The sequence below is a fragment of the Nerophis lumbriciformis genome, linkage group LG04 (assembly GCF_033978685.3).
Source record: "Nerophis lumbriciformis linkage group LG04, RoL_Nlum_v2.1, whole genome shotgun sequence".
NCBI classification, from domain to species: Eukaryota; Metazoa; Chordata; class Actinopteri; order Syngnathiformes; family Syngnathidae; genus Nerophis; species Nerophis lumbriciformis.
In genome coordinates, this window is record NC_084551.2 from 6,907,699 (window position 1) to 6,932,605 (window position 24,907).

The 24,907-nt window shown below is 40.1% G+C and overlaps 1 protein-coding gene across 2 annotated transcripts in view; it reads left to right on the top strand.

Annotated features, from left to right (window-relative positions):
* Positions 1 to 186: 186 nt before the first annotated feature.
* arhgef5 (Rho guanine nucleotide exchange factor (GEF) 5) overlaps positions 187 to 24,907 on the top strand; it is a 58,130-nt gene continuing 33,409 nt past the window's right edge. Inside the window, exons 1-4 of one of the 2 annotated variants that reach the window (XM_061948492.2) lie at positions 187 to 759; positions 5,349 to 8,169; positions 12,761 to 12,806; positions 12,917 to 12,966. In XM_061948492.2, coding sequence (XP_061804476.2) covers positions 5,370 to 8,169; positions 12,761 to 12,806; positions 12,917 to 12,966 — 2,896 coding nt within the window. In that variant the 5' untranslated portion in view covers positions 187 to 759; positions 5,349 to 5,369. The remainder of the gene's footprint in view (positions 760 to 5,348; positions 8,170 to 12,760; positions 12,807 to 12,916; positions 12,967 to 24,907) is intronic. The other variant, XM_061948499.2, reaches the window with a different exon arrangement.

Here is a 24,907-nt window from a genome sequence, read left to right on the forward strand (position 1 = left end):
TTGCTTTTTTTCCCACCTCTGATAGGCTGGATGGATGTATGCATGATCCATATAAAATAAATTTAAACAAATTTCTCATTCTCCTCTTTTTTGTTTTAGGCCCTTTTCACCCCTCCCCCAGCCTCCCTGCGATGATCACCTCACCTGGCTATGTGAGTGTGTGTGTGTGTGTGTGTGTGTCTGTTGTGCAGCCACACCCGGCTACTCTGTATCAACCAATCAGCTGCTCCAAGAGGGAAAAAACAGCAAAGAGGTGTACTTCCTGTGTTTGGTGAGAGAAGAATGGGGCAGGATCAGTCTTCAGCCAGCGACCAGTTCTGTTCCAGGGGGTTTCACACTGCAGCCTGGCAAGTGAATGGGTAGGGAATAAGAGCGGACAAGACCGTACAGACTTTTTTTTTGGTGCTTGATTTATGAGAGAGCTGTTCAGTGAGAGCACTTTTTTTTTATTTTTTTAGAGGACAACAAGGCACAGGGGGGGTGAGAGAGGAGGACAAGGAGGAGGGGAGAAGATAAGTGTCAATCTGTTGAGACTTGCTTGGGAATTTGCAGAAGGAGGTTGGAGAGCAGCGAAAGCGAAGAGATCTCAGGCGTAAACATTCATCTTTTTCTTTGGAAATGTAGCAATATGTCACCTTTGGACAAAGCAGGGAATGCATACTTGTGTGTTGTGCAATCTCATGCTTGAGAGCTGAGCTGGACAAGAAGGAGGGAGAGAGAGAGAGAGAGATCAGCTCTCCCCCACAACTTCACATTCAGGTGAGTGACTTCGCTCTCTCGCACATAAATACTCTGTCAGTGTTTTGTTCTTTCTGCAGTGTTATGTTGTGACTTATGTGTTAAATGCCGTGCCTATGTGCAACAGGCCCCTGCTTTCTCAAAGGCCTCCTTTTGGTCTGCTGTGCTTTGCAGGTTTGTGCGGCATTCTTAGCAAACTGCAGGAGGGTGTCACCTTTTCTGTGTCTTCGCTTTCTTGCACTTTTAACTTTAGGCGGATTGGATTAAGCCTGGGGTGTCCAAAGTGCGACCCGCAGCTCGTTTTCTATCGGCCCGCAACACCTTCTAGACCAGGGGTGTCAAACGTACGACCTGAGGGCCGGATCAGGCCCACAAACAGGTTTTATCCGGCCCTCAGGATGAGTTTGCTAAGTATAAAAATTAACCAGAAATTTTTTAATGAAAGAAACAGCCACTGTATGTCGCAATAGCAATTCTTTGTATATTTGTATCTTTGTAGACGATGCTACATATGTACAGAATAAACCACATGATGTTAAAGGGGAACATTATCACCAGACCTATGTAAGCGTCAATATATACCTTGATGTTGCAGAAAAAAGACCATATATTTTTTTAACCGATTTCCGAACTCTAAATGGGTGAATTTTGGCGAATTAAACGCCTTTCTAATATTCGCTCTCGGAGCGATGACGTCACAACTTGGCGTCACATCGGGAAGCAATCCGCCATTTTCTCAAACACCGAGTCAAATCAGCTCTGTTATTTTCCGTTTTTTCGACTGTTTTCCGTACCTTGGAGACATCATGCCTCGTCGGTGTGTTGTCGGAGGGTGTAACAACACGAACAGGGACGGATTCAAGTTGCACCAGTGGCCCAAAGATGCGAAAGTGGCAAGAAATTGGACGTTTGTTCCGCACACTTTACCGACGAAATCTATGCTACGACAGAGATGGCAAGAATGTGTGGATATCCTGCGACACTCAAAGCAGATGCATTTCCAACGATAAAGTCAAAGAAATCTGCCGCCAGACCCCCATTGAATCTGCCGGAGTGTGTGAGCAATTCAGGGACAAAGGACCTCGGTAGCACGGCAAGCAATGGCGGCAGTTTGTTCCCGCAGACGAGCGAGCTAAACCCCCTATCGACCCTAGCTTCCCTGGCCTGCTGACATCAACTCCAAAACTGGACAGATCAGCTTTCAGGAAAAGAGCGCGGATGAGGGTATGTCTACAAAATATATTAATTGATGAAAATTGGGCTGTCTGCACTCTCAAAGTGCATGTTGTTGCCAAATGTATTTCATATGCTGTAAACCTAGTTCATAGTTGTTAGTTTCCTTTAATGCCAAACAAACACATACCAATCGTTGGTTAGAAGGCGATCGCCGAATTCGTCCTCGCTTTCTCCCGTGTCGCTGGCTGTCGTGTCGTTTTCGTCGGTTTCGCTTGCATACGGTTCAAACCGATATGGCTCAATAGCTTCAGTTTCTTCTTCAATTTCGTTTTCGCTACCTGCCTCCACACTACAACCATCCGTTTCAATACATTCGTAATCTGTTGAATCGCTTAAGCCGCTGAAATCCGTGTCTGAATCCGAGCTAATGTCGCTATAGCTTGCTGTTCTTTCCGCCATGTTTGTTTGTGTTGGCTTCACTATGTGACGTCACAGGAAAATGGACGGGTGTATATAACGATGGTTAAAATCAGGCACTTTGAAGCTTTTTTTAGGGATATTGCGTGATGGGTAAAATTTTGAAAAAAACTTCGAAAAATATAATAAGCCACTGGGAACTGATTTTTAATGGTTTTAACCATTCTGAAATTGTGATAATGTTCCCCTTTAATAAATAAGTCGAGGAAAATGATCAAACTACATAAATAACATCCTGTAATTTGATTTTGATATTTTTTTAATCTTGATAGATTGAAAATTAACACCAATGAGTGACTGATGAACATGATCACATAATTCATTCAGAAAAGATAAATAACGACAAAAAAATATATAATACTATAACCGCAACGTGCAAGTGTAAAAAACAACAACAATATTATTTGTACAATTTCAGAATGTGCTTGTTCTATTTTTAAACAAAGAAAATAATTTTAAGTTGTCTTTATTTTTACGTTATCGTGCCGTGATTTTAACAGTCCGGCCCACTCGGGAGTAGATTTTTCTCCTTGTGGCCCCCGATCTAAAATGAGTTAGACACCCCTGTTCTAGACAAAATAAACATGTCCCGAATTAGAACATTACACAAAAAAAAAACCCAGATATGGCCCAATTCAACTCTGGGGAAAATGGGGCTCGAAAACCAAAATGGCTGAACCTGTCATGAGGGTTATGTGTACAATTTTTTTGCAATTAATATTAGTCATAAATAATAAGAAGAAAGCGATTTAAATTAGACAAGTGGTTCTCAAACTTCTTTTACCATGACCACCTCAGCAAAAACATGGATGTCCAAGTACCACCACGATGACGAACAATAAACTACAGTAACGTACCAGGTCTAAGTATTTATTAAAAACAAGGCAGAGGTTTTATTTACCAAGTATATTTAATATATTTGGCCACTGTTACATTACCCACAGTTTGAACTGTAAACCGTGTTTGAATTAGAGTTGTACGATATTCCGGTATTAGCATAGTACCGCGATACTAAAGAATCATATTCGGTACTATACCGCCTCTGAAAAGTACCGGTCCGCCACCCCCTGAATCACTAATCCTCGCCTCCAAGGCAGCAAATAAAGTACGTTTCTTACAAGTATCATCCCTGTAGGACGAGGAATAGCTAAACATGCTTCACTACACACCGTAGCTCACCGGCGTCACAATGTAAACAAACGCCATTGGTGGATCTACACCCGACATCCACTGTAATGGATGTACAGTAGCGTATCTAGTCAATACTACTAGGATTACGTCGATATTTTTTGGCATCACATCATCTTCTTTCGTTTAAAAAAATTCATATTATGTTTATAAATTTAGGAAATACGTCCCTGGACACATGAAGACTTTGAATTTGACCAATGTATGATCCTGTAAGACTTGGTATAGGATTGATACCCAAATTTGTAGTATCATCCAAAACTAATGTAAAGTATCAAACAACATAAGAATAATTGATTATTACATTTGAACAGATGTGTAGATAGAACATGTTAAAAGAGAAATTAAGCAGATATTAACAGTAAATGAACAGGTAGCTTTATAATTCATTTTCTACCACTTGTCCTTAATAAATTTGACAAAATAATAGAATGATAAATGACACAATATGTTACTGCATATGTCAGCAGCTAAATCAGGAGCCTTTGTTTGCTTAATTACTACTAAAAGACAAGTCTTGTATGTTCACTATTTTACGTAAGGACAAACTTGCAATAAGAAACATGTTTAATGTACCTTAATATTTTTTGTTAAAATAAAGCCAATAATGCATTTTTTTGCGGTCCCCTTTATTTAGAAAAGTACCAAAAAGTATCGAAATAATTTTGGTACCAATACCAAAATATTGGTATCAAGACAACACTAGTTTGAATACAGGGGAATAAAACACTGTACTTTAATCAAGTGATTACGTGGCGTACCACTAGTGGTACACATACCACCGTTTGAGAATCACTGCATTAGATATTACACTAATTTGCTTTGTTACCTCTGTGTTATAGGTAAGATGTTGTTTTGTTCAGATAAGTTAGCATATATTGGTTGACCTACAATACATTGTATTGGTTTTAGTATCTTTAACATACCAAATGTATCAAAATGATGCAACTTTTCTGTATGCGGCCATTTTGGACACTCCTGGATTAAAAAAAGTAAAAAGTTAGAGTACCACTGGTAGTCACACACACACTAGGTGTGGTGAAAGTATCCTCTGCATTTGACCCATCCTCTTGTTCCACCCCCTGGGAGGTGAAGGGAGCAGCAGCAGCGGCCACGCTCGGGAATCATTTTGGTGATCTAACCCCCAATTCCAACCCTAGAACTAGCACAGCAGCCTGGAAGCATGTTGATTATGTAAGATGCATATTCAATTTGGGACTAAACTGATGTATATAGCGGAATAAGGTTTGAATATTGTGGAATAAAACACTGTACTTTAATCAAGTGATTATGTGGCGTACCACTAGTGGTACACATACCACAGTTTGAGAATCACTGGATTAGATATTACACTAGTTTGCTTTGTTACCTCTGTGTTATAGGTAAGATGTTGTTTTGTTCAGATAAGTTAGCATATATTGGTTGACCTACAATACATTGTATTGGTTTTAGTATCTTTAACATACCAAATGTATCAAAATGATGCAACTTTTCTGTATGCGGCCATTTCGGACACCCCTGGATTAAAAAAGTACAACTGGTAGTCACACACACACTAGGTGTGGTGAAAGTATCCTCTGCATTTGACCCATCCTGTTGTTCCACCCCCTGGGAGGTGAAGGGAGCAGCAGCAGCGACCACGCTCGGGAATCATTTTGGTGATCTAACCCCCAATTCCAATCCTAGAACTAGCACAGCAGCCTGGAAGCATGTTGATTATGTAAGATGCATATTCAACTTGGGACTAAACTGATGTACATGTTTTTTAGGGTTCTCCAAAGTATGCAACCATGGGGACCAAAAGGCCAAGCTGCACCCTCTTTGACACTTTTTCAAACCGGACCACATCTGATGGAAAGCTTCAGTCCGGTGGAAGACACTCCAGGGACCCCAGTCCCAGACCGGCCATGACCGCCCAGTCCGAGCGGGAGAGCAACCGAGAAGAAGCGAGACGGCGGGATCGGGAAGTGGTGAAAATGAGAGACAAGACCAGGTACAGAGACACCGACCCCCGGGAGAGGTACTATGAGCGAGACCGAGGCCCCCCGCGCAGGCCGAGGGAGGCTGAGCGGGAGTGGTGGGAAAAGAGGCAAGATGGTGACAAGAGGAACGGAAGGCCTCTGTCCCATGCGGAACGGGAGTTTGAGAAGGAGCGTGGGACGAAGAAGGGAGACACGTTTCCCAGGATGCGACGAAGAAGCGGTGAAAGGGATGAGGGCCGCGAGCACACCCGGCCGAGAAGGATGGAGACTGACAGCTGGAGACGGGAAAGATTGCGAGAAAGGGACACGAAAGAAGAGAAATCCAGGCAAAGATATCAGGTGGGAGACGGACGAGCCACGGTGTCCTCCCCACACGGTCGGAGGGACAGGGAGTCGCATCCGGATAGGAGGACCCACCAGAGAGGTGTGGGGACGAGGAGTGAGGGGGACAGTGACGAGCGGGAGAAGAGGCGAGAAAGAGCGAGGGCCAGGAGAGAGCGGGAGGAGTTGACCTATCAACACAGCAGGAGCGAGGGGGACTACATTGGACACAGACAAGCAGACAGACCCAGGAGGCGGGAGGAGAGGGAGCCATATGGGGACCGGAGAGGCTGGTCGATCGACAGGAGAGAGAACGAACCTAGGAAGGAAAGGCCAAGACAGGAAAGAGAGGCTGACCCTAGGTGGAAGGAGGCGGCCTCTAGGGAACCGCAGAGAGCTCAGAGCAGCGGAGAGTGGAGCAGCGACATGGACAATGATAGCCACAGACGCAGGGCGGGAAGAGACTACTACGAAGGGGAAGTGGGGAGCGAGCGGAGCGACAGAAAGAGTCCTCAGAGCGCAAAGAGAAGCGAGAGAGAGCAGAGACGGATGTGGTTAGAACCACGAAGGGGCAAGAATAGCAAAGACTCCTCGCTGGAGGACGACTTAGAAAGCGAGCGCAGGGAGGGGGAAGACGAGGGTGGGCGCCTCGTAAGTCGGAGACGTGAGTACAGGAGGAGCAAAGACGGAGAGAAAGTACGCGGAGGGGAGGAGGTCCAGAAGCGTGAAAAGGAGTGGAGGGAGACTGAAGACAAGAGCGAGGAGAGCGAAGGAGGAAGTGAGGCAGGGTGCAGGCAAGACAGAGACCGAGTGTTGGCGGCGGAGGACGGCTTTGTCACCGTGTCCAGCGGCGACGAGGACGAGCGAGAGGAGTTTGTGGACTGTCAGGACTTTTTGGAGGGCGGGGATGGGGGCGACGACGCCTCCCGGACGAGGGAGGACAGTGCTAATGAGGAGGAGCAAGGAGGGAGGGAGAAGGGGCCCAAGTACGTCTTCTGCGTCATCGGGCAAAACAAGCCTGAGGGGACGTCACCGTCACAAGACGAGGAAGGAGACCTTTCTCAGAGCGGAGATGATGAATCCCTGCGCCTGAGGGGGAGTGATGAAGATCTAGTGGACAGGGACGACAGCAGGTGCGAGGAAACGCCTGACGCTGGACATCAGGATCCCAGAATGAGAGCGAGGAAACCGGAGCATCCGTACGCCGAGATCGGGCCCTTGAATAGAGACTCTCAGACTGAAAAGCTCCTCATGGAGTGGAGGGAGAGGAATAAAGAAATAGCCGAAATGGATCCTCTTCCAAGTAATCCTTACGCCGACGTTTACTCTCAGGTGACTTTTGAGCAAATCCTCCCCGCCTTGGAGGGGTTTAACATCGAAGCCATGAGCCCGGAGCAGAAGGAGGCCATTCGGATCCGAATGAGCGGCGCCTGGAGCATGTCTGAGGAGCCTAAGCGCCATTCCCAGGCCCCTCATCTTAAGTGGGCTAAAAGTGTGGTGAGGGAGATCCTCGGACACTCGGGGGAGGAGGCGTTAGACGACTCGGCGGGACGAGACCTCCCGCAGCCCGAGGAGACGCAGGCGGACGAGGTCACGCGGGGGACCGCCGAGATGCACCTGGATAGCTCGCAGTCAGAGGAGGAAGAGGGTCCGAGAGGTACGGGGCACAGCCAACAAGACATGCATGCTGACCCTCTCTCAGCCATGCATGCTGACACACCCGCACACACTCACCATCACACACTGATAGACACACAGAGGACGGAGGAACACAGCACGGAGGCGGATAAAGACGCCGAACCCCCGCCTGGTCTCATAGTCGTAGACGTGAAAATGCCCGAGGAGGCAGACGATGAGATTAGAGAGAAAGAGAGAGAAGCGAGCAGACAGAAGGAAGTGGAGATGTATTTGTCTGTGAGCAACACGCTCTATAAGCCCAGCAGCTGCCCCATACTCAACTACGAGACTCAGCCGGACCTCCTCGTCCCCTCCACGGAGGGCCGTGACGAGGAGGGGAAGGAGGCAGAAAGAGAAGAAGGTCAGGACGGAGGCGGGGAGGGTGGTTTAGCGTCGGAATCCGGCGAGGATAGCGCGGACGCAGCGGCCAGGAAACCGGGAGGCGGGACTCTCGCGAGCTCCTGCAGCTTCCGGGACCTGGGCGTCGAGGCTCGTTTGAGGAGACGGGGGATCCGTAAAACCGCCGAGAGAAGGAACAAGGAGCTTGTAGAGGTGGAAGAGGAGGAAGGCATTGCGAGGGATCGCAGAACTCGAGTATTCTCTACAAAAGGTAAAAAAAAAAAAAGAGGAAACCAATCAGAATTGGCTTTTTTTTTTTCTTAAATCAGGTTGTCCAAACTTTTGCCGCTGAGGGCTTCGTACCAAAAAAATGAATAAATCAAAGGATACGGAGGGATTTTGGATATTGTTATTGTTAATTATAAGTACAGTGGTACCTGGAGTTATGGGTTGAATCGGTTTCGTGACGCAGCTCGTATCTCGAAAAATTTGTATTTGCGAAACAGCTTCTGCCATTGAAATCAATGTAATTGCTGCCTGGCAGCCAAAACAGCACAATTTAACATGTAAGATGCTTTTTTTTTAAAGAAAAACTTTTAAATAATAAATGTTGTATTGAAAAAAACAATACAATAGAACATAGTACTACATTAAATAATGTAACGATAATGTACAGCATTCTTACAGCTCCGTCAAACACACCATCAGCAGCTTCTCCATATTTTCATGGATACATGTCCGCTGTTTAGATATTGTTTTTACAGTGAAAGACCCATTTTGTTTCAGTATGCTGCACTCTAACTGCTTTACCAAGTTAGCTCGCTACACGCTCTGTCATATTTTTTGATGATTTCTGTCTTTAGAATATCATCCACTACTCTTCTGCACTGTCCTTCAGACTCGCTTTCTTTGCTCCAATGGTCGAATGCGAACGAGTAAAGGCTAAAATATGCTCTTGCGTCACGTAGCTATTTTGGCACGGACCTTTACGCACTCCACCGAAAAAATATAGCAACGCAAACCGCAGAGATGTGGTTGGTGGGCTTTTTTTTATGCCATTGTTTACTACAACTACAATGCACAGGAAGCTAACAGTTGTGGTTGCTCATTTAGGAAAACACTGCCCTCTAGCGTTTTGGAAGGGAACTGCACGTAACGTGTCAGGGGACGCAAGCTACTGTATGTAACGAACGCGAGGGCATGTTTTGGTTGGATCTTACGGGGTTCACTGTAGCATTCCCTACACCAACTAGGGGTTGGGAGGCTCGTAATCTGAATTTTTGCTCACAACTTAAAACACACGTGTCAAACTCAAAGCCGGGGGCCCGCGAATGCCTGGAAATAACATGCGTCAATAAAGTAGCTTATCATTTCATGGTAAATGTGTTTTTTTTTTTTCATTTTGAAAGAAAAAAAATATGTACTGCATGAATTGGCATAACTTTTAAACTTTAATACTATTCAATATGGCATCAATATAATTTTCCCAAAAATGAATACTTAAATATCTGCTTGACTTCTGATTTCAAAGCAAGTTATGCATCAACTTGTACACTGTAAAAATGAAAATAGATTTTACCGTAAAATTTACGTTGGTTTTTACAGCATATTACCGTAGATTGAAAAAAAACAAAACATTTTTAATGGTAAAATTCTGTTGAATGAGCTGCCAGCATTTTTACAATTAAATGTACGGTTGTTGTTGTTGTTGTTTTTATGCTGTATTACTGTAAATGGAAACAATTCTCTGTAAAAGCTTTGCAGTTTAGTTGCCAGAATAAAGAAACACAGTGGTATGGTTTTTCTATTTACAGTAATATATTGTACCGTATTTTCCGCACCATAAGGCGCCCTGGGTTATAAACCGCGCCTTCAATGAACGGCATATTTCAAAACTTTGTCCACCTATAAGCCGCCCCGTGTTGTAAGCCGCATCTAACTGCGCTAAAGGAATGTCAAAAAAACAGTCAGATAGGTCAGTCAAACTTTAATAATATATTAAAACCAGCGTGATGTGGGCGCGCATGGAGTCGTATATCAACATGGACGGAGCTGCGTGAAAAAAGCCACCCGGCCTCTTCGCGTAAACTTACCTTAACCACTCGCTCATCTTTTCTTCATCCATCCATCCCTTCGAGTTAGCTTTTATGATGATGCCGGCTGGAAAGGTCTCTTTTGGCAAGGTCTTCCTTTTGAATATCACCATGGGTGGAAGTTTCTGGCCATTAGCATGGCAAGCTCCTGTTGTATCCACAGTGCGGTTCACAGGAATATCAAAAGTCAGTGGAACCTCGTCCATGTTGATAATGTTCTCTGGCCGGATCTTTTTTTCAGCTATCTTGTTTTTACAATATGCACGGAAAGTAGCCAGCTTTTCTTGAAAGTCTTTAGGCAGTTGCTGTGAAATAGTAGTCCGTGTGCGGATGGAGAGATTGCGTCTTTTCATGAACCGGAAACCTGTCGCTTAGTAGGAGCCATTTTGTGTTCTTTACAGATGTAAACACACAAAGGAAATGAAACGTAATATCCGCGCGCTTCTTCTTCTTCTACGCGGGCGGGTGGTTGCTTACAGTAGAAGAAGAAGCGCTTCCTGTTCTATGGGGGCGGGTGCTTACCTTGGCGGTTGCTTGCGTAGAAGAAGAAGCACTTCCTCTTCTACGGGGAAAAAAGATGGCGGCTGTTTACCGTAGTTGCGAGACCGAAACTTTATGAAAATGAATCTTAATATTAATCCATATATAAAGCGCACCGGGTTATAAGCCGCACTGTCAGCTTTTGAGTAAATTTGTGGTTTTTAGGTGCGGCTAATAGTGCGGAAAATACGGTAATGTAAATTTGATAGTAAAATTCTGGGAACTAAGCTGCCATTTTTCCCCATAAAAAAACAGTAGTACTATTTTCCCATTCACATTTACATTTTAAAAAACACTGTATATTTTATGGTAAAATTCTATTGAATGAGCTGCCAGCATTTTTTTTTACCGTAAAATGTACGGTTGTTGTTGTTTTTATGCTGTATTACTCTAAATGGGAAAAACAAAAAAATCTGTAAAAGCTTTGCAGTTTAGTTGCCAGAATAAAAAAAAAAACAGTGGTATGGTTTCTTCCATTTACAGTAATATGTTGTAATGTGTGAATGTCTGTCTATCTGTGTTGGCCCTGTGATGAGGTGGCGACTTGTCCAGGGTGTGCCCCGCCTTCCGTCTAATTGTAGCTGAGATAGGCTCCAGTACCCCCCCGCGACCCTGAAAGGGATATGCGCTAGAAAATGGATGGATGGATGGATGTTGTAATGTACATTTTATAGTAAAATTCTAGGAACTAAGCTGCCATATTTTCACCCCTAAAAACCACTAGTACTATTTTTCTATTTACAGTAATATGTTGTAAAAAAAAAAGCAACCCACTGTATATTTTATAGCAAAATTCTGGTGACTGAGTTGTTACAGTTTGAACTGTAACACCATGTTTGAATATAGGGAGGAAAAAAAAACACCGTACTTTAATATAGTGATTATGTGGCGTATCACATACCGCCGTTTGAAAATCACTGGATTAGATATTACACTAATTTCCTTCGTTACCTCTGTGTTATAGGTAAGATGTTGTTTTGTTCAGATAAGTTAGCATATATTGGTTGACCTACCGTACATCGTATTGGTTTTATTATCTTTTATATACCAAATGTATCAAAATGATGCCCTGTTTTTTATGGTAAAATTATGTTGAATGAGCTGCCTGCCTTTTTACAGTCAAATTTACAGTTGTTGTTGTTGTATTACTGTAAATGGGGGAAAAAAATCTGTAAAAGCTTTGCAGTTTAGTTGCCAGAAAAAACCCCACAGTGGTATGGTTTTTCCATTTACAGTAGTATGTTATAATGTAAATTTTATAGTAAAATTCTGGGAAATAAGCTGCCATTTTTCCCCATAAAAAAACAGTAGTGTTATTTTTCCATTTACCGTGAAGTGAAGTGAATTATATTTATATAGCGCTTTTCTCTAGTGACTCAAAGCACTTTTACATAGTGAAACCCAATATCTAAGTTACATTTCAACCAGTGTGGGTGGCACTGGGAGCAGGTGGGTAAAGTGTCTTGCCCAAAGACACAACGGCAGTGACGAGGATGACGGAAGCGGGGATCGAACCTGGAACCCTCAAGTTATACCGTAATATGCTGTTAAAAAAAACAATGTTTAATTTGTAGTAATTAATTTGTTTTTTACTGTAAAATCTGCAGATTTTTTTTTTTTTTGCAGTTTACAGAATAAAATATATAATAATTACAATCATAGGTCAATGTAAATATTATTTGCTGTTAAAAGCTGCCATAACTGCGAGGTGGCCTTCAATGAAAACGAGTTTAGAGTTTAACTTTGAGCATCAAAATGAACCTAAGACGTCTTGTATCCCCGAAAACCCGTAAACTGGGGCACTCGTATCCCAAGGTACCACTTTAGAATTTTTCGACTTAACATTTATTGCCCCCGGGGCCACACTTTGGACACCCTTGTCTTAAACCATGCACTTTTAATCAACATACCACTTGATTGTGTCCTGATTTGACTGATTCAGCCTCATGTTTCCAGTATGTTACATGAGTTGTAACTTTAGTACTCAACAATAAAAAGGCCGGTGATAAAATCTGCCCTCCAGCAGTGCGCCGATGTCACAGGTAAAACTGAAGGTGGTGGGTGGAGATAAGTGGAGGTGGTGGATTGATCACATGACATACACCCTGCAGCACGAGCTTGGATCAGTCACTGCTGCTTACTGACTCCACCACGTTTGCACTCTTCATTCATTTTGAATGAGAATGTTAATGTGCAATGTTATGACAAGTGGACACTTTCTTGTTCCAGACGATGAGGACGATCGCTGTAAAAGCTGGGGAGAGGTGGAGCTAAGGTGAGTCCAAAAGTCAACTTTATAGGAGGAAATACCAGTTGCCTATTCAAATTACACTACTTTTTCTCTTTTGTAAACCTTTTTCTCGTTTTCTTTCTTTCTTTCTGTAGGAATGTTCTGGACACAATCGGAAGAAGAAAAAGGAACTCAAAGTTTTTCAGTGAGTGTTTCACTTTGCTGGCTCACTCAAAATGGGTCAATTTGTATAATTCCTAATGAACATTTTCTTCTTTTACTTCATTTTTACATCATTTTATGTGGCCCGCCACCTAATTTAAACATTTTATTAGTTCGCCAACTCATTTTAACATTTTATGTGGCAGGCCACGTCATTTTAACATCATTTATGTGGGCCATCACTTCATTTTAACATCATTTTACAGGGTCCGCCACCTACATTTTTTTTGGTACACCACCTAATTTTAACATAATTTAAGTGGCCCGCCACCTCATTTTAATAGTTTGCCACCTCATTTTTAACATAATTTTATGTGGCCCGTCACTTCATTTTAACAACATTTTATGTGGTCCTCATTTAAAACATTTTTGTGGCCCACCACCTCATTTTAACTTTATTTTGTGTGGCCCGCCACTTCATTGTAACATCATTCTCCGTAGTCCGCCACCTCATTTTAACATTTTATGTGGCCGGTGACCTCATTTTAACATTTTATTTGGCCCACCACCTCATTTTAACATCATTTTATTAGCTCGCCAACTCATTTTAACATCATTTTATGTGGCCCGCCACCTAATTTAAACATTTTATTAGTTCACCACCTCATTTTAACATCATTTTATGTGGCAGGCCACATAACTTTAACATCATTTGATGTGGCCCACCACTTCATTTTAACATCATTTTACGTGGTGCGCCACCTCATTTTAACATTTTTGTGCCCCACCACCTCATTTTAACATCATTTTATGTGGCCTGCCACTCATTGTAACATCATTCTGCGTGGTTCGCCACCTCATTTTAACATTTTATGTGGCCGGTCACCTCATTTTAACATTTTATTTGGCTCACCACCTCATTTTAACGTCATTTTATTAGCTCTCCACCTCATTTTAACATCACTTTATTAGCTCGACACCTCATTTTAACATAATTTTATTCGATTTTAACATAATTTTTTGTGCTCCACCACCTCATTTTAACATTATTTTATATGGCCTGCCACCTCATTTTAACAGTTTATTAGCTTGCCACCTCATTTTAGCATAATTTTATTAGCTCGCCACCTCATTTTAACATCATTTTATGCTCGCCACCTCATTTTAACATAATTTTATTCGATCACCACCTCATTTTAACATAATTTTTTGTGCCACACCACCTCATTTTAACATTATTTTATATGGCCCGCCACCTCATTTTAACATTTATTAGCTTGCCACCTCATTTTAACATCATTTTATTAGCTCGACACCTCATTTTAACATCATTTTATTCGATCGCCACCTCATTTTAACATCATTTTTGGTGCCCCACCACCTCATTTTAAAATTATTTTATATGGCCCGCCACCTCATTTTAACATCATTTTATTAGCTCTACACCTCATTTTAACATCATTTTATTCGATCGCCACCTCATTTTAACATTTTTTGTGCCTCACCACCTCATTTTAGCATTATTTTATATGGCCCGCCACCTCATTTTAACATTTTATTAGCTTTCCACCTCATTTTAACATAATTTTATATGGCCCGCCACCTCATTTTAACATTTTATTAGCTTTCCACCTCATTTTAACATAATTTTATTAGCTCGACACCTCATTTTAACATAATTTTATTCGATCGCCACCTCATTTTAACATAATTTTATTAGCTCGACACCTAATTTTAACATAATTTTATTCGATCGCCACCTCATTTTAACATCATTTTTGGTGCCCCACCACCTCATTTTAAAATTATTTTATATGGCCCGCCACCTCATTTTAACATAATTTTATTAGCTCGACACCTCATTTTAACATTATTTTTTGTGCCCCACCACCTCATTTTAACATCATTTTATGTGGCCTGCCACGTCATTGTAACATCATTCTGCGTGGTCCGCCACCTCATTTTAACATTTTATTTGGCCCACCACCTCATTTTAATGCCATTTTATTAGCTCGCCACATCATTTTAAGATAATTTCATGTGGTAGGCCACATAATTTTAACATAATTTTAACATCATTTTATGTGGCAGGCCTCTTCATTTTAACATCATTTTATGTGGCCCACCACGTGTGGCCCACAACGTGTGGCCCACCACTTCATTTTAACATCATTCTGTGTGGCCCGCCACCTCATTTGAAAATTTTATGTGACCGGTCACCTCATTTTAACATTTTATTTGGCCCACCACATCATTTTAACATAATTTTATTAGCTGGACACCTCATTTCAACATAATTTTATTCGATCGCCACCTCATTTTAACATAATTTTTTTTGCCCCCCACCTCATTTTAAGATTATTTTATATGGCCCGTCACCTCATTTTAATATTTTATTAGCTTGCCACATCATTTTAACATCATTTTATTAGCTCGCCACCTCATTTTAACATCATTTTATTAGCTCGACACCTCATTTTAACATCATTTTATTCGATCGCCACCTCATTTTAACATAATTTTTTGTGCCCTTCCACCTCATTTTAACATTTTTTTATATGGCCCGCCACCTCATTTTAACATCATTTTATTAGCTCGCCACCTCATTTTAACATCATTTTATTAGCTCGACACCTCATTTTAACATCATTTTATTAGCTCGACACCTCATTTTAACATAATTTTATTCGATCGCCACCTCATTTTAACATCATTTTTTGTGCCACACCACCTCATTTTAACATTATTTTATATGGCCCGCCACTACATTTTAACATTTTATTAGCTTGCCACATCATTTTAACATCATTTTATTAGCTCGCCACCTCATTTTAACATCATTTTATTAGCTCGATACCTCATTTTAACATCATTTTATTCGATCGCCACCTCATTTTAACATAATTTTTTTGTGCCCCACCACCTCATTTTAACATTATTTTATATGGCCCGCCACTACATTTTAACATTTTATTAGTTTGCCACCTCATTTTAACATAATTTTATTAGCTCGCCACCTTATTTTAACATAATTTTATTAGCTCGATACCTCATTTTAGCATCATTTTATTCGATCGCCACCTCATTTTAACATAATTTTTTTGTTCCCCACCACCTCATTTTAACATTATTTTATATGGCCCGCCACCTCATTTTAACATTTTATTAGCTTGCCACCTCATTTTAACATAATTTTATTAGCTCGCCACCTCATTTTAACATCATTTTATTAGCTCGATACCTCATTTTAACATCATTTTATTCGATCGCCACCTCATTTTAACATCATTTTTTTGTGCCCCACCACCTCATTTTAACATTATTTTATATGGCCCGCCACCTCATTTTAACATTTTATTAGCTTGCCACCTCATTTTAGCATAATTTTATTAGCTCGCCACCTCATTTTAACATCATTTTTTGTGCCCCACCACCTCATTTTAACATTATTTTATATGGCCCGCCACCTCATTTTAACATTTTATTAGCTCACCACCTCATTTTAACATTATTTTATATGGCCCGCTACCTCATTTTAACATTTTATTAGCTAGCCACCTCATTTAACATAATTTTATTAGCGCGCCACCTCATTTTAACATCATTTTTCGTGGCCCGCCACCTCATTTTAACATTATTTTTTATGGCCCGCCACCTCATTTTAACATTTTATTAGCTTGCCACTTCATTTAGCATACCGTAATTTTATTAGCTCGCCACCTCATTTTAACATAATTTTTTGTGGCCCGCCACCTCATTTTAACATTATTTCATATGGCCCGCCACCTCATTTTAACATTTTATTAGCTCACCACTTCATTTTAACATTATTTTATATGGCCCAACATTTCATTTTAACATAATTTTACGTGGTCCGCCACCTCATTTAAAAAAAATGTTTTTGGCCTTCCACCTCATTTTAGCAAACTACATATAAACATAGAATAAATGATGATATTGCCAGCAAATTACAATATTTTAGTATTCTAATTTGGGTCATGGGGAGTTTTTACATTTGGTTCTAGTTTGGGAACTGGGCCACATGAAAACCTTTTTCAGCATTCCACCTTTTAAAGTTAATTTAACCTTAATAGGGCGTATTAGTTGTTAGCCGGGGTGTCTTGAGATTGTGTCTGCAATGTGTGCGAGCAGACGGGAAAAAGCGTGACGCATTGGTTCATTTCCCTTCAGCGCTGTGATTCAGCTCTGCAGAAACATTTCTTCTCCTCACAGAATTTAGATGGAAAGGACCTAAAAGGAAAAAAAAAAATGTTACAAGCTAAATAAGTCCTCGGTGCAGTCTGACTCACACGGATGTTGTGAAGTGTGTGTTCAGATGTGTGTATAAATGTGTGTGTGCGTGAGATGCAGGCAGGTTTGTGCAAGCACTTATACTCACTAACTTGCGGGGGAAGAAAACTGCAGCTGTGACTTTGCATTCCGGCAAGTATGTGGAAATGGAATGCATACAACTCCTCGTTTCTAGCCCTCCTGTCTCTTTTGCTCCCTCTACATGTTTTTCTTTGGCTAACTCTTGGTGTGTTTGCTTTGCTGGTAGTTTGGTCAAGAAGCGTCAACACACTCATCCAAACCCAGAATAGCTTGAGCTCTGCTCGACACTCTGTCTTTTCATTTGTTTGTTTTTTTAAGAAGCTTATGTATGAAACTCCATCCATCCATCCATTTTCTACTCAAGCTGGTAAATATAGCAGAGTTTCACAGAGCAGACAACAATTTGGCTTTGAGCACACGTGTCAAACTCCAGGCTTTGGTGGCCAAACATGCTAAATGTATTTCTTCTTTCATGCATGCATTGCATATCTTCTAAACCACAGGTGTCTAACTCCAGGCCATATTTTTATGTGGCCCGCCACCTCATGTTAACATAATTTTATTAGCTTGCCATCTCATTTTAACATTTTATGTGGTTTGCCACCTCATTTTAACATGTTATGTGGCCCGTTACCTCATTTTATCATTTTTGTGGCCTGCAACCACATTTTAATATAATTTTATTAGCTTGCCACATCATTGTAGCATCATTTTTAAGGTGGCCCGGCTCCTAATTTTAACATTTTTTAGCTCACCACCTCATTTTAACATAATTTTATTGGCTCGCCACCTCATTTTAACATTTTATGTGGCCAGCCACCTCATTTTAACGTATTTTAAGGTGGCCCGCCACTTGTCTTTAACATCATTTATCGTGGCCCGCCACATCATTTTAACATAATTTTATGTGGCCCGCCACTACATTTAACATTATTTTATGTGGATAGCCACCTCATTTTAACATCATTTTATGTGGCCCGCCACATAATTTTAACATCATTTTATTAGCACGCCACCTCATTTTAACATCATTTAATGTGGCTCGCCACCTCATTTAAAAAAATGTTGTGCCCCGCCACCTCATTTTAACATCATTTTACTTGGTCCGCCACATCATTTTAACATCATTTTATGTGGCCCATCACCTCATTTTAACATTTTATGTGGCGCGCCACCTCATTTTAACACCAATTTACATGGCGCGTCACCTCATTTTAACATAATTTTGTTAGCCCGCCACCTCATTTTAACATTTTTTGTGGCCCATCACCTCGTTTTAAAAAATTTTGAGGCCCGCCACTTCATTTTATTATCATTTTATTAGTTCTCCACCTCATTTTAACATAATTTTAACATCATTTTATGTGGCCTGCCACCTAATTTTAACATCATTTTATTAGCTCTTCACCTCATTTTAACATCATTTTACGTGGCCCGCCACCTAATTTTAACATCATTTTATTAGTTCTCCACCTCATTTTAACATAATTTTAACATCATTTTATGTGGCCTGCCACCTAATTTTAACATCATTTTATTAGCTCGCCACCTCATTTAAAAAAATGTTGTGCCCCGCCACCTCATTCTAACATCATTTTACTTGGTCCGCCACCTCATTTTAACATCATTTTATGTGGCCCGCCACCTCATTTTAACATTTTTATGTGGCCCGCTACCTCATTTTAACACCAATTTACATGGCGCGTCACCTCATTTTAACATAATTTTGTTAGCCCGCCACCTCATTTTAACATTTTTTGTGGCCCATCACCTCTTTTAAAAAAATTTTGAGGCCCGCCACTTCATTTTAATATCATTTTATTAGCTTGTCACCTCATTTTAACATCATTTTACGTGGCCCGCCACCTAATTTTAACATAATTTTATTAGTTCTCCACCTCATTTTAACATAATTTTAACATCATTTTATGTGGCCTGCCACCTAATTTTAACATCATTTTATTAGCTCGCCACCTCATTTTAACATCATTTTATGTGGCTCGCCACCTCATTTAAAAAAATGTTGTGCCCCGCCACCTCATTTTAACATCATTTTACTTGGTCCGCCACCTCATTTTAACATCATTTTATGTGGCTCGCCACCTCATTTAAAAAAATGTTGTGCCCCGCCACCTCATTTTAACATCATTTTACTTGGTCCGCCACCTCATTTTAACATCATTTTACTTGGTCCGCCACCTCATTTTAACATTTTTATGTGGCCCGCTACCTCATTTTAACACCAATTTACATGGCGCGTCACCTCATTTTAACATCATTTTACGTGGCCCGCCACTTAATTTTAACATCATTTTATTAGCTCTTCACCTCATTTTAACATCATTTTACGTGGCCCGCCACCTAATTTTAACATCATTTTATTAGTTCTCCACCTCATTTTAACATAATTTTAACATCATTTTATGTGGCCTGCCACCTAATTTTAACATCATTTTATTAGCTCGCCACCTCATTTAAAAAAATGTTGTGCCCCGCCACCTCATTCTAACATCATTTTACTTGGTCCGCCACCTCATTTTAACATCATTTTATGTGGCCCGCCACCTCATTTTAACATTTTTATGTGGCCCGCTACCTCATTTTAACACCAATTTACATGGCGCGTCACCTCATTTTAACATAATTTTGTTAGCCCGCCACCTCATTTTAACATTTTTTGTGGCCCATCACCTCTTTTAAAAAAATTTTGAGGCCCGCCACTTCATTTTAATATCATTTTATTAGCTTGTCACCTCATTTTAACATCATTTTACGTGGCCCGCCACCTAATTTTAACATAATTTTATTAGTTCTCCACCTCATTTTAACATAATTTTAACATCATTTTATGTGGCCTGCCACCTAATTTTAACATCATTTTATTAGCTCGCCACCTCATTTTAACATCATTTTATGTGGCTCGCCACCTCATTTAAAAAAATGTTGTGCCCCGCCACCTCATTTTAACATCATTTTACTTGGTCCGCCACCTCATTTTAACATCATTTTATGTGGCTCGCCACCTCATTTAAAAAAATGTTGTGCCCCGCCACCTCATTTTAACATCATTTTACTTGGTCCGCCACCTCATTTTAACATCATTTTACTTGGTCCGCCACCTCATTTTAACATTTTTATGTGGCCCGCTACCTCATTTTAACACCAATTTACATGGCGCGTCACCTCATTTTAACATCATTTTACGTGGCCCGCCACTTAATTTTAACATCATTTTATTAGCTCTTCACCTCATTTTAACATCATTTTACGTGGCCCGCCACCTAATTTTAACATCATTTTATTAGTTCTCCACCTCATTTTAACATAATTTTAACATCATTTTATGTGGCCTGCCACCTAATTTTAACATCATTTTATTAGCTCGCCACCTCATTTAAAAAAATGTTGTGCCCCGCCACCTCATTCTAACATCATTTTACTTGGTCCGCCACCTCATTTTAACATCATTTTATGTGGCCCGCCACCTCATTTTAACATTTTTATGTGGCCCGCTACCTCATTTTAACACCAATTTACATGGCGCGTCACCTCATTTTAACATAATTTTGTTAGCCCGCCACCTCATTTTAACATTTTTTGTGGCCCATCACCTCTTTTAAAAAAATTTTGAGGCACGCCACTTAATTTTAATATCCTTTTATTAGCTTGTCACCTCATTTTAACATCATTTTACGTGGCCCGCCACCTAATTTTAACATAATTTTATTAGTTCTCCACCTCTTTTTAACATAATTTTAACATCATTTTATGTGGCCTGCCACCTAATTTTAACATCATTTTATTAGCTCGCCACCTCATTTTAACATCATTTTATGTGGCTCGCCACCTCATTTAAAAAAATGTTGTGCCCCGCCACCTCATTTTAACATCATTTTACTTGGTCCGCCACCTCATTTTAACATCATTTTACTTGGTCCGCCACCTCATTTTAACATTTTTATGTGGCCCGCTACCTCATTTTAACACCAATTTACATGGCGCGTCACCTCATTTTAACATCATTTTACGTGGCCCGCCACCTAATTTTAACATCATTTTATTAGCTCTTCACCTCATTTTAACATCATTTTACGTGGCCCGCCACCTAATTTTAACATCATTTTATTAGTTCTCCACCTCATTTTAACATAATTTTAACATAATTTTATGTGGCCTGCCACCTAATTTTAACATCATTTTATTAGCTCGCCACCTCATTTAAAAAAATGTTGTGCCCCGCCACCTCATTCTAACATCATTTTACTTGGTCCGCCACCTCATTTTAACATCATTTTATGTGGCCCGCCACCTCATTTTAACATTTTTATGTGGCCCGCTACCTCATTTTAACACCAATTTACATGGCGCGTCACCTCATTTTAACATAATTTTGTTAGCCCGCCACCTCATTTTAACATTTTTTGTGGCCCATCACCTCTTTTAAAAAAATTTTGAGGCCCGCCACTTAATTTTAATATCCTTTTATTAGCTTGTCACCTCATTTTAACATCATTTTACGTGGCCCGCCACCTAATTTTAACATAATTTTATTAGTTCTCCACCTCTTTTTAACATAATTTTAACATCATTTTATGTGGCCTGCCACCTAATTTTAACATCATTTTATTAGCTCGCCACCTCATTTTAACATCATTTTATGTGGCTCGCCACCTCATTTAAAAAAATGTTGTGCCCCGCCACCTCATTTTAACATCATTTTACTTGGTCCGCCACCTCATTTTAACATCATTTTACTTGGTCCGCCACCTCATTTTAACATTTTTATGTGGCCCGCTACCTCATTTTAACACCAATTTACATGGCGCGTCACCTCATTTTAACATCATTTTACGTGGCCCGCCACCTAATTTTAACATCATTTTATTAGCTCTTCACCTCATTTTAACATCATTTTACGTGGCCCGCCACCTAATTTTAACATCATTTTATTAGTTCTCCACCTCATTTTAACATAATTTTAACATAATTTTATGTGGCCTGCCACCTAATTTTAACATCATTTTATTAGCTCGCCACCTCATTTAAAAAAATGTTGTGCCCCGCCACCTCATTCTAACATCATTTTACTTGGTCCGCCACCTCATTTTAACATCATTTTATGTGGCCCGCCACCTCATTTTAACATTTTTATGTGGCCCGCTACCTCATTTTAACACCAATTTACATGGCGCGTCACCTCATTTTAACATAATTTTGTTAGCCCGCCACCTCATTTTAACATTTTTTGTGGCCCATCACCTCTTTTAAAAAAATTTTGAGGCCCGCCACTTAATTTTAATATCATTTTATTAGCTTGTCACCTCATTTTAACATCATTTTACGTGGCCCGCCACCTAATTTTAACATAATTTTATTAGTTCTCCACCTCTTTTTAACATAATTTTAACATCATTTTATGTGGCCTGCCACCTAATTTTAACATCATTTTATTAGCTCGCCACCTCATTTTAACATCATTTTATGTGGCTCGCCACCTCATTTAAAAAAATGTTGTGCCCCGCCACCTCATTTTAACATCATTTTACTTGGTCCGCCACCTCATTTTAACATCATTTTACTTGGTCCGCCACCTCATTTTAACATTTTTATGTGGCCCGCTACCTCATTTTAACACCAATTTACATGGCGCGTCACCTCATTTTAACATCATTTTACGTGGCCCGCCACCTAATTTTAACATCATTTTATTAGCTCTTCACCTCATTTTAACATCATTTTACGTGGCCCGCCACCTAATTTTAACATCATTTTATTAGTTCTCCACCTCATTTTAACATAATTTTAACATCATTTTATGTGGCCTGCCACCTAATTTTAACATCATTTTATTAGCTCGCCACCTCATTTAAAAAAATGTTGTGCCCCGCCACCTCATTCTAACATCATTTTACTTGGTCCGCCACCTCATTTTAACATCATTTTATGTGGCCCGCCACCTCATTTTAACATTTTTATGTGGCCCGCTACCTCATTTTAACACCAATTTACATGGCGCGTCACCTCATTTTAACATAATTTTGTTAGCCCGCCACCTCATTTTAACATTTTTTGTGGCCCATCACCTCTTTTAAAAAAATTTTGAGGCCCGCCACTTAATTTTAATATCCTTTTATTAGTTCTCCACCTCATTTTAACATCATTTTACGTGGCCCGCCACCTAATTTTAACATCATTTTATTAGTTCTCCACCTCTTTTTAACATAATTTCAACATCATTTTATGTGGCCTGCCACCTAATTTTAACATCATTTTATTAGCTCGCCACCTCATTTTAACATCATTTTATGTGGCCCGCCACCTCATTTTAACATTTTTATGTGGCCCGCTACCTCATTTTAACACCAATTTACATGGCGCGTCACCTCATTTTAACATAATTTTGTTAGCCCGCCACCTCATTTTAACATTTTTTGTGGCCCATCACCTCTTTTAAAAAAATTTTGAGGCCCGCCACTTAATTTTAATATCCTTTTATTAGTTCTCCACCTCATTTTAACATAATTTTACGTGGCCCGCCACCTAATTTTAACATAATTTTATTAGTTCTCCACCTCTTTTTAACATAATTTTAACATCATTTTATGTGGCCTGCCACCTAATTTTAACATCATTTTATTAGCTCGCCACCTCATTTTAACATCATTTTATGTGGCTCGCCACCTCATTTAAAAAAATGTTGTGCCCCGCCACCTCATTTTAACATCATTTTACTTGGTCCGCCACCTCATTTTAACATTTTTATGTGGCCCGCTACCTCATTTTAACACCAATTTACATGGCGCGTCACCTCATTTTAACATAATTTTGTTAGCCCGCCACCTCATTTTAACATTTTTTGTGGCCCATCACCTCTTTTAAAAATGTTTTGAGGCCCGCCACTTCATTTTAGTATCATTTTATTAGCTTGTCACCTCATTTTAACATCATTTTATGTGGCCCGCCACCTAATTTTAACATCATTTTATTAGTTCTCCACCTCATTTTAACATAATTTTAACATCATTTTATGTGGCCTGCCACCTAATTTTAACATTTTATTAGCTCGCCACCTCATTTTAACATTATTCTTTTAGCTCGCCACCTCATTTTAACATAATTTGACCTCATTTTAACATTTTATTAGCTTGCCACATAATTTTATGTGGCCCACCACCTAATTTTTTAACATTTTTGTGGCCCGTCACCTCATTTAAAAAATGTTTGTGGCCTGCCACCTCATTTTAATATAATTTTATTAGCTCGCCACCTCATTTTAACATCATTTTATTAGTTCGCCACAGCATTTTAACATCATTTTACGTGGCCCGCCACCTAATTTTAACATCATTTTATTCGATCGCCACCACATTTTAACATTATTTTTTGTGCCCCGCCACCTCATTTTAACATAATTTTATTAGCTCGCCGCCTCATTTTGATGTAATTTTATGTGGCCCGCAACCTCATTTTAACATTTTTTGTGGCCCGCCACTTCATTTAAAAAAATGTTGTAGCCTGCCACCTCATTTTAACATCATTTTATGTGGTCCGTCACCTCATTTTAACATCATTTTATGTGGCCCGCCACCTCATTTTAACATTTTATGTAGCCTGCCACCTCATTTTAACATCATTTTATGTGGTCCGTCACC